Here is a 10,000-nt window from a genome sequence, read left to right on the forward strand (position 1 = left end):
AAACAGAGATGTTTAACTCCCCCCCTTCCTTCCTTCTCCTCTCTCTCCCAGGAGAAGAAGTCAGTACCTAAGTCTGTTTCCCTCAACACGGGTCTCTCCACGGCCATGTCTCTGGGCCTGAGGACCATCTCCCATAGCGACTCCTATACCTGGGCCCAGAACAACAGCAGCAGTAGTAGTGGAGGAGGAGGAGGAGGAGGAGGAGGAGGAGGAGGAGGAGGTAGCCCCCCTGCTAAACCGTTCCTACCTCGGCAGAACTACGGAGGCAGTCTCAGTGCTCTCAACACAGAGAACAGCGCCGTGACCAATAAGATACAGTGTATGACTCAGGTAAAGGTTATATCGTGTCCTATTACTGGTCTAGGATCAGTTTTTAGTTCATAATGAATAAGATACAGTGTATGACTCAGGTAAGGGTTTGGGTTATATCGTATCCTGTTACTGGTCTAGTGCTGGTCTAGGATCAGTTTTTAGCTTTTTAGTTCATAATGAATAATATACAGTGTATGACTCAGGTAAGGTTGTGGGTTATATCGTATCCTATTCTGGTCTAGTGCTGGTCTAGGATCAGTTTTTAGCCTTTTAGTTCATAATGAATAATATACAGTGTATGACTCAGGTAAGGGTGTGGGTTATATCGTATCCTATTCTGGTCTAGTGCTGGTCTAGGATCAGTTTTTAGCTTTTTAGTTCATAATGAATAAGATACCTGTACTCTCGCACACTGACTCGGTACTGGTGCCCCCTGTATATAGCCTCCACACTGACTCGGTACCGGTGCCCCCTGTATATAGCCTCCACACTGACTCGGTACTGGTGCCCCCTGTATATAGCCTCCACACCGACTCGGTACTGGTGCCCCCTGTATATAGCCTCCACACTGACTCGGTACCGGTGCCCCCTGTATATAGCCTCCACATTGACTCTGTACCAGTACCCCTGTATATAGCCTCCACACTGACTCGGTACCGGTGCCCCCTGTATATAGCCTCCACATTGACTCTGTACTGGTGCCCCCTGTATATAGCCTCCACACTGACTCGGTACCGGTGCCCCCTGTATATAGCCTCCACACTGACTCGGTACCGGTGCCCCTGTATATAGCCTCCACATTGACTCTGTACCAGTACCCCTGTATATAGCCTCCACATTGACTCTGTACCGGTACCCCTGTATATAGCCTCCACATTGACTCGTACCGGTGCCCCCTGTATATAGCCTCCACACTGACTCGGTACCGGTGCCCCCTGTATATAGCCTCCACATTGACTGTACCGGTGCCCCCTGTATATAGCCTCCACACTGACTCGGTACCGGTGCCCCCTGTATATAGCCTCCACACTGACTCGGTACCGGTGCCCCCCTGTATATAGCCTCCACACTGACTCGGTACTGGTGCCCCCTGTATATAGCCTCCACACTGACTCGGTACAGGTACCCCCTGTATATAGTCTCCACACTGACTCGGTACCGGTGCCCCCTGTATATAGCCTCCACATTGACTGTACCGGTGCCCCCTGTATATAGCCTCCACACTGACTCGGTACTGGTACCCCCTGTATATAGTCTCCACACTGACTCTGTACTGGTGCCCCCTGTATATAGCCTCCACACTGACTCTGTACTTGTGCCCCCTGTATATAGCCTCCACACTGACTCGGTACTGGTGCCCTCTGTATATAGCCTCCACACTGACTCGGTACTGGTGCCCCCTGTATATAGCCTCCACACTGACTCGGTACTGGTGCCCCCTGTATATAGCCTCCACACTGACTCGGTACCGGTGCCCCGTGTATATAGCCTCCACACCGACTCGGTACTGGTACCCCCTGTATATAGCCTCCACACTGACTTGGTACTGGTGCCCCCTGTATATAGCCTCCACACTGACTTGGTACTGGTGCCCCCTGTATATAGCCTCCACACTGACTTGGTACTGGTGCCCCCTGTATATAGCCTCCACACTTGTATTCAACGCATGTGACAAATAAAGTTGGATTTGATTTGATTGTATGGACAGATCGTAGATCAGCGATGATACTCTGAGATGCTTTGTGGATACGGGCAAAGGGGTACCTTTTCACCTCACATTTTTTTTGTCCAACCCCATACATACTCATGAAGTGTCTCAGTACGAGTGCTGATCTCGTACTGATCTCGTGCTGATCTCGGTTCATGTCGTCTGATTCATCAGGATCCAAAAAGGGACAATTGATTCGGGATCAGCTGACATTACTGTTCTCCTCTCCCGTTGTCCCAGCAGGTCTAATCAGCTGACATTAGTGTCCTTCTTTTCCCAGTTATGTACACCTCCACGAATCTCCCGGACCTTATCGATGGGAAGAAACCTGTCGTATATCGCCAACGAGGTGAGTTCCCATGTCTTACATACTTCACAACGAGGTGAGTTCCCATGTCTTACATACTTTACAATGAGGTGAGTTCCCGTGTTTTACAGTAAATTATGAAACCTGTGTGTGTGTGTGTAGTTGACCATGTCTGTCTGTCTGTCTGTCTCTCTCTGTCTCTCTCTCTCTGTCTCTCTCTCTCTCTGTCTCTCTGTCTCTCTCTCTCTCTCTCTCTCCCCTTTCTCTTTCTCTCTCTCTCTCTCTCTCTCTCTCTCTCCCTCTCAGAAGCGTCACATAGAGTTGATAGAGCTGGAGAACGATGGGAAGGGGCTGGGCTTCGGCATTGTAGGGGGTCGATCCTCTGGAGTCCTGGTCAAAACCATCCTACCAAGTGGACCTGCTGGACTGGTATGTCAATCAATCAATCAGTCAATACGATATCAACTTCGTTTGATCACCTAAGTGATATGTGACAAAGTCACACTGCTGGATAATATTGACATGAAACACACCGTAGCATCAAACAGGTTTTGACTTTGCCAGTGTCATCTTCAACCCTGCTGTATACGACAACCATCCACTTGTGATTTGTCTTTAAATTACTGAGTTAGCCTTTAAAAAATGTGACTTGCGACGTCACCATGTCAAAGTAGAACACAAAAATCTGTAAAAGTGATTAAAAAGTGACGTAATATACCTCCCCTCCTAGGACAAGCGCCTGCGCAGCGGGGACCACATCCTGCGTATCGGTGACACAGACCTGGCGGGCATGGGCAACGAGGAAGTGGCACACGTTCTCCGCAACGCAGGGTCAAGGGTCAAACTGCTCATTGCTAGGGACGTCTCCGTCTCCACGGGAACCAACGACCTTTCCCTCTCCTCGCCCCCACTACCTCTCCTCGCCCAGCAACAACAGAGGGTGGCCAGGATGGGCAACCAGGTATGTGTGGAGGGGAGTGGTGGGGGATGTTGTTAGTCCATGACAAGTCCTCGGTGATGTGGACGCAGAGGAACTTAGAACTCGTGACTCTCTCTACTGCAGTCCCGTTGATTTGGATCGGGGCGTGTTTCCTCCTCTGCTTCCTAAAGTCAACAATCAACTCCTTTGTTTTGACTTTGACGTTGAGGGAGAGGTTGTTGTCATGGCACCACAATGCCAACTCACTTACCTCCTCCATGTAGGCTGAATCGTCTTTGTTAGTTACAACCGTGGTGTCGTCAACAAACTTGATGATGGAGTTGGTGTCGTGCAGAACCACACAGTCGTACGTGAACAGGGAGAACAGCAGAGGGCCGAGGACACACCCCTGGGGTGGGGCCTGAGGGAGTACAGCAGAGGGCCGAGGACACACCCCTGGGGTGGGGCCTGAGGGAGAACAGCAGAGGGCCAAGGACACACCCCTGGGGTGGGGCCTGAGGGAGAACAGCAGAGGGCCGAGGACACACCCCTGGGGTGGGGCCTGAGGGAGAACAGCAGAGGGCCGAGGACACACCCCGGGGTGGGGGCCTGAGGAAGAACAGCAGAGGGCCGAGGACACACCCCGGGGTGGGGGCCTGAGGGAGAACAGCAGAGGGCCGAGGACACACCCCTGGGGTGGGGCCTGAGGGAGAACAGCAGAGGGCTGAGGACACACCCCTGGGGTGGGGCCTGAGGGAGAACAGCAGAGGGCTGAGGACACACCCCTGGGGTGGGGCCTGAGGGAGAACAGCAGAGGGCTGAGTACACACCCCTGGGGTGGGACCTGAGGGAGAACAGCAGAGGGCCGAGGACACACCCCTGGGGTGGGGGCCTGAGGGAGAACAGCAGAGGGCCGAGGACACACCCCTGGGGTGGGGGCCTGAGGGAGAACAGCAGAGGGCCGAGGACACACCCCTGGGGTGGGGGCCTGAGGGAGAACAGCAGAGGGCCGAGGACACACCCCTGGGGTGGGGCCTGAGGGAGAACAGCAGAGGGCCGAGGACACACCCCTGGGGTGGGGCCTGAGGGAGAACAGCAGAGGGCCGAGGACACACCCCTGGGGTGGGGCCTGAGGGAGAACAGCAGAGGGCCGAGGACACACCCCTGGGGTGGGGCCTGAGGGAGAACAGCAGAGGGCCGAGGACACACCCCTGGGGGGCCCCTGTGTTAAGAGTCAGTGTGGAGGAGGTGTTGTTGGCAATCCTTACAGCCTGTGGTCTGCCCATCAGGAAGTCGTTAAGAGAGACAGAAAGAGAGAGATTATGAGAGATCAGAAGGCGTACTGTCAGTGGTTTAATCATGTGTATGTATCTATCTGTGGCATTCAGTTGAGGGTAGTTCACCCTTTCCAGAGCTGCTCGTTGTTAAGATAGACAACCCGGCTGGCAGCCTAGTTAGACAACCCGGCTGGCAGTCTATTGAAACAACCCGGCTGGCAGTCTATCTAGACAACCCGGCTGGCAGCCTATTAGACAACCCGGCTGGCAGTCTATTGAAACAACCCGGCTGGCAGTCTATTTAGACAACCCGGCTGGCAGTCTATTTAGACAACCAGGCTGGCTGTCTATTTAGACAACCCGGCTGGCAGTCTATTAGACAACCCGGCTGGCAGTCTATTAGACAACCCGGCTGGCAGTCTATTAGACAACCCGGCTGGCAGTCTAGTAGACAACCCGGCTGGCAGTCTATTGAAACAACCCGGCTGGCAGTCTATTTAGACAACCCGGCTGGCAGCCTATTTAGACAACCCGGCTGGCAGTCTAGTTAGACAACCCGGCTGGCAGTCTATTAGACAACCCGGCTGGCAGTCTATTAGACAACCCGGCTGGCAGTCTATCTAGACAACCCGGCTGGCAGTCTATTAGACAACCCGGCTGGCAGTCTATTAGACAACCCGGCTGGCAGTCTATTAGACAACCCGGCTGGCAGCCTAGTTAGACCACCCGGCTGGCAGCCTATTAGACAACCCGGCTGGCAGTCTATTAGACAACCCGGCTGGCAGTCTATTTAGACAACCCGGCTGGCAGCCTATTAGACAACCCGGCTGGCAGTCTATTTAGACAACCCGGCTGGCAGTCTATTAGACAACCCGGCTGGCAGCCTATTAGACAACCCGGCTGGCAGTCTATTAGACAACCCGGCTGGCAGCCTATTTAGACAACCCGGCTGGCAGTCTATTTAGACAACCCGGCTGGCAGTCTATTGAGACAACCCGGCTGGCAGTCTATTAGACAACCCGGCTGGCAGTCTATTTAGACAACCCGGCTGGCAGTCTATTTAGACAACCCGGCTGGCAGTCTATTGAGACAACCCGGCTGGCAGTCTATTAGACAACCCGGCTGGCAGTCTATTTAGACAACCCGGCTGGCAGCCTATTGTAGACAACCCGGCTGGCAGCCTTTTTAGACAACTCGGCTGGCAGCCTAGTTAGAAACAACCCGGCTGGCAGTCTATTCACACAACCCGGCTGGCAGTCTATTGAAACAACCCGGCTGGCAGTCTATTTAGACAACCCGGCTGGCAGCCTATTAGACAACCCGGCTGGCAGTCTATTAGACAACCCGGCTGGCAGTCTATTTAGACAACCCGGCTGGCAGCCTATTAGACAACCCGGCTGGCAGTCTATTAGACAACCCGGCTGGCAGCCTATTTAGACAACCCGGCTGGCAGTCTATTTAGACAACCCGGCTGGCAGCCTATTAGACAACCCGGCTGGCAGCCTATTAGACAACCCGGCTGGCAGTCTATTAGACAACCCGGCTGGCAGTCTATTAGACAACCCGGCTGGCAGCCTATTAGACAACCCGGCTGGCAGTCTATTAGACAACCCGGCTGGCAGTCTATTAGACAACCCGGCTGGCAGTCTATTGAAACAACCCGGCTGGCAGTCTATTAGACAACCCGGCTGGCAGTCTATTAGACAACCCGGCTGGCAGTCTATTAGACAACCCGGCTGGCAGTCTATTAGACAACCCGGCTGGCAGTCTATTAGACAACCCGGCTGGCAGTCTATTTAGACAACCCGGCTGGCAGTCTATTAGACAACCCGGCTGGCAGTCTATTAGACAACCCGGCTGGCAGTCTATTAGACAACCCGGCTGGCAGTCTATTAGACAACCCGGCTGGCAGTCTATTAGACAACCCGGCTGGCAGTCTATTAGACAACCCGGCTGGCAGTCTATTAGACAACCCGGCTGGCAGTCTATTAGACAACCCGGCTGGCAGTCTATTAGACAACCCGGCTGGCAGTCTATTAGACAACCCGGCTGGCAGTCTATTAGACAACCCGGCTGGCAGTCTATTAGACAACCCGGCTGGCAGTCTATTAGACAACCCGGCTGGCAGCCTATTAGACAACCCGGCTGGCAGTCTATTAGACAACCCGGCTGGCAGCCTATTAGACAACCCGGCTGGCAGTCTATTAGACAACCCGGCTGGCAGCCTATTAGACAACCCGGCTGGCAGTCTATTAGACAACCCGGCTGGCAGCCTATTAGACAACCCGGCTGGCAGCCTATTAGACAACCCGGCTGGCAGTCTATTAGACAACCCGGCTGGCAGCCTATTAGACAACCCGGCTGGCAGCCTATTAGACAACCCGGCTGGCAGTCTATTAGACAACCCGGCTGGCAGCCTATTAGACAACCCTGCTGGCAGCCTTTTTAGACAACCCGGCTGGCAGCCTTTTTAGACAACTCGGCTGGCAGCCTAGTTAGACAACCCGGCTGGCAGTCTATTCACACAACCCGGCTGGCAGTCTATTGAAATAACCCGGCTGGCAGTCTATTTAGACAACCCGGCTGGCAGCCTATTAGACAACCCGGCTGGCAGTCTATTAGACAACCCGGTTGGCAGTCTATTTAGACAACCCGGCTGGCAGCCTATTAGACAACCCGGCTGGCAGTCTATTTAGACAACCCGGCTGGCAGCCTATTTAGACAACCCGGCTGGCAGTCTATTTAGACAACCCGGCTGGCAGCCTATTTAGACAACCCGGCTGGCAGTCTATTAGACAACCCGGCTGGCAGTCTATTAGACAACCCGGCTGGCAGTCTATTAGACAACCCGACTGGCAGTCTATTGAAACAACCCGGCTGGCAGTCTATTTAGACAACCCGGCTGGCAGTCTATTAGAAAACCCGGCTGGCAGCCTATTAGACAACCCGGCTGGCAGTCTATTAGACAACCCGGCTGGCAGTCTATTAGACAACCCGGCTGGCAGTCTATTTAGACAACCCGGCTGGCAGTCTATTCAGACAACCCGGCTGGCAGTCTATTAGACAACCCGGCTGGCAGTCTATTAGACAACCCGGCTGGCAGCCTATTAGACAACCCGGCTGGCAGCCTATTAGACAACCCGGCTGGCAGTCTATTAGACAACCCGGCTGTTAGCCTATTAGACAACCCGGCTGTCAGTCTATTAGACAACCCGGCTGGCAGTCTATTAGACAACCCGGCTGGCAGTCTATTAGACAACCCGGCTGGCAGTCTATTAGACAACCCGGCTGGCAGTCTATGAGACAACCCGGCTGGCAGTCTATTTAGACAACCCGGCTGGCAGTCTATTTAGACAACCCGGCTGGCAGTCTATTTAGACAACCCGGCTGGCAGTCTATTGAAACAACCCGGCTGGCAGTCTATTAGACAACCCGGCTGGCAGTCTATTAGACAACCCGGCTGGCAGTCTATCAGACAACCCGGCTGGCAGTCTATTAGACAACCTGGCTGGCAGCCTATTTGACAACCCGGCTGGCAGCTTATTAGACAACCCGGCTGGCAGTCTATTAGACAACCCGGCTGGCAGTCTATTTAGACAACCCGGCTGGCAGTCTAGTAGACAACCCGGCTGGCAGTCTAGTTAGACAACCCGGCTGGCAGTCTAGTTAGACAACCCGGCTGGCAGCCTATTAGACAACCGGGCTGGCAGTCTATTAGACAACCGGGCTGGCAGTCTATTAGACAACCGGGCTGGCAGTCTATTAGACAACCGGGCTGGCAGTCTATTAGACAACCCGGCTGGCAGTCTATTAGACAACCGGGCTGGCAGTCTAGTTAGACAACCCGGCTGGCAGCCTATTAGACAACCGGGCTGGCAGTCTATTAGACAACCGGGCTGGCAGTCTATTAGACAACCGGGCTGGCAGTCTATTAGACAACCGGGCTGGCAGTCTATTAGACAACCCGGCTGGCAGTCTATTAGACAACCCGGCTGGCAGCTTATTAGACAACCCGGCTGGCAGCCTAGTTAGTTGTCTGAGCTGCTGTTTATACTCCACTGCAGCTGGATCCGGCTCTGGGGTTTACTTATTTAATTGGCACGGAGCCAGAGGTCAAGGTGCAAAAAGATTGTTGAATTTGTTTTACAGATGAGGAAGTGATAAAGAATATAGGATGCAGAGATGTATTGACTAAATATAGAACTACAGGCCATGAACAAAATATGAAAATAGTTTAATACTATTACTTGCCCAATAAAATTACGTAACCTTGACTGGAGAACAGAGGCAAAACTCAGGGGGGAATGCCCATAGACTCAAGCATCTGTAGTAACAGCATGTTACCTGTAACTAGACTAGACAGAGCAGCCATAGCCTGGCTGGCACGAACCAATAAGAGATGAGTAGGCCCAGGGATCCTATCCTGTAACTAGACTAGACAGAGCAGCCATAGCCTGGCTGGCACGAACCAATAAGAGATGAGAATGCCCAGGGATCCTATCCTGTAACTAGACTAGACAGAGCAGCCATAGCCTGGCTGGCACGAACCAATGAAGAGATGAGAACGCCCCAGGGATCCTATCCTGTAACTAGACTAGACAGAGCAGCCATAGACTGACAGGCAGCGAACCAATGAAGAGATGAGAATGCCCAGGGATCCTGTCCTGTAACTAGACTAGACAGAGCAGCCATAGCCTGGCGTGGCACGAACCCAATAAGAGATGAGAAGGCCCAGGGATCCTATCCTGTAACTAGACTAGACAGAGCAGCTCTCCATAATGAAGAGATTAGAACGCCCCAGGGATCCTGTCCTGTAACTAGACTAGACAGAGCAGCCATAGCCTGGCTGGCACGAACCAATAAGAGATGAGAATGCCCAGGGATCCTATCCTGTAACTAGACTAGACAGAGCAGCCATAGCCTGGCTGGCACGAACCAATAAGAGATGAGAAGGCCCAGGGATCCTATCCTGTAACTAGACTAGACAGAGCAGCTCTCCATAATGAAGAGATTAGAACGCCCCAGGGATCCTGTCCTGTAACTAGACTAGACAGAGCAGCTCTCCATAATGAAGAGATTAGAACGCCCCCAGAGATCCTGTCCTGTAACTAGACTAGACAGAGCAGCTCTCCATAATGAAGAGATTAGAACGCCCCCAGGGATCCTGTCCTGTAACTAGACTAGCCAGAGCAGCTCTCCATAATGAAGAGATTAGAACGCCCCAGGGAGCCTATCCTGTAACTAGACTAGACAGAGCAGCTCTCCATATTGAAGAGATTAGAAAACCCCAGGGATCCTGTCCTGTAACTAGACTAGCCAGAGCAGCTCTCCATAATGAAGAGATTAGAACGCCCCAGGGATTCTGTCCTGTAACTAGACTAGACAGAGCAGCTCTCCATAATGAAGAGATTAGAAAGCCCCCAGGGATTCTGTCCTGTAACTAGACTAGCCAGAGCAGCTCTCCATAATGAAGAGAT

General features: G+C 53.0%; 1 protein-coding gene across 1 annotated transcript in view; it reads left to right on the top strand.

The window, feature by feature from the left end:
• LOC129842068 (multiple PDZ domain protein-like) overlaps positions 1 to 10,000 on the top strand; it is a 103,647-nt gene that overhangs the window by 5,481 nt on the left and 88,166 nt on the right. Inside the window, exons 3-6 of the mRNA XM_055910459.1 lie at positions 52 to 330; positions 2,301 to 2,369; positions 2,634 to 2,756; positions 3,058 to 3,288. Coding sequence (XP_055766434.1) covers positions 52 to 330; positions 2,301 to 2,369; positions 2,634 to 2,756; positions 3,058 to 3,288 — 702 coding nt within the window. The remainder of the gene's footprint in view (positions 1 to 51; positions 331 to 2,300; positions 2,370 to 2,633; positions 2,757 to 3,057; positions 3,289 to 10,000) is intronic.

The sequence above is a fragment of the Salvelinus fontinalis genome, unplaced genomic scaffold (assembly GCF_029448725.1).
Source record: "Salvelinus fontinalis isolate EN_2023a unplaced genomic scaffold, ASM2944872v1 scaffold_0010, whole genome shotgun sequence".
Taxonomy (NCBI): Eukaryota; Metazoa; Chordata; class Actinopteri; order Salmoniformes; family Salmonidae; genus Salvelinus; species Salvelinus fontinalis.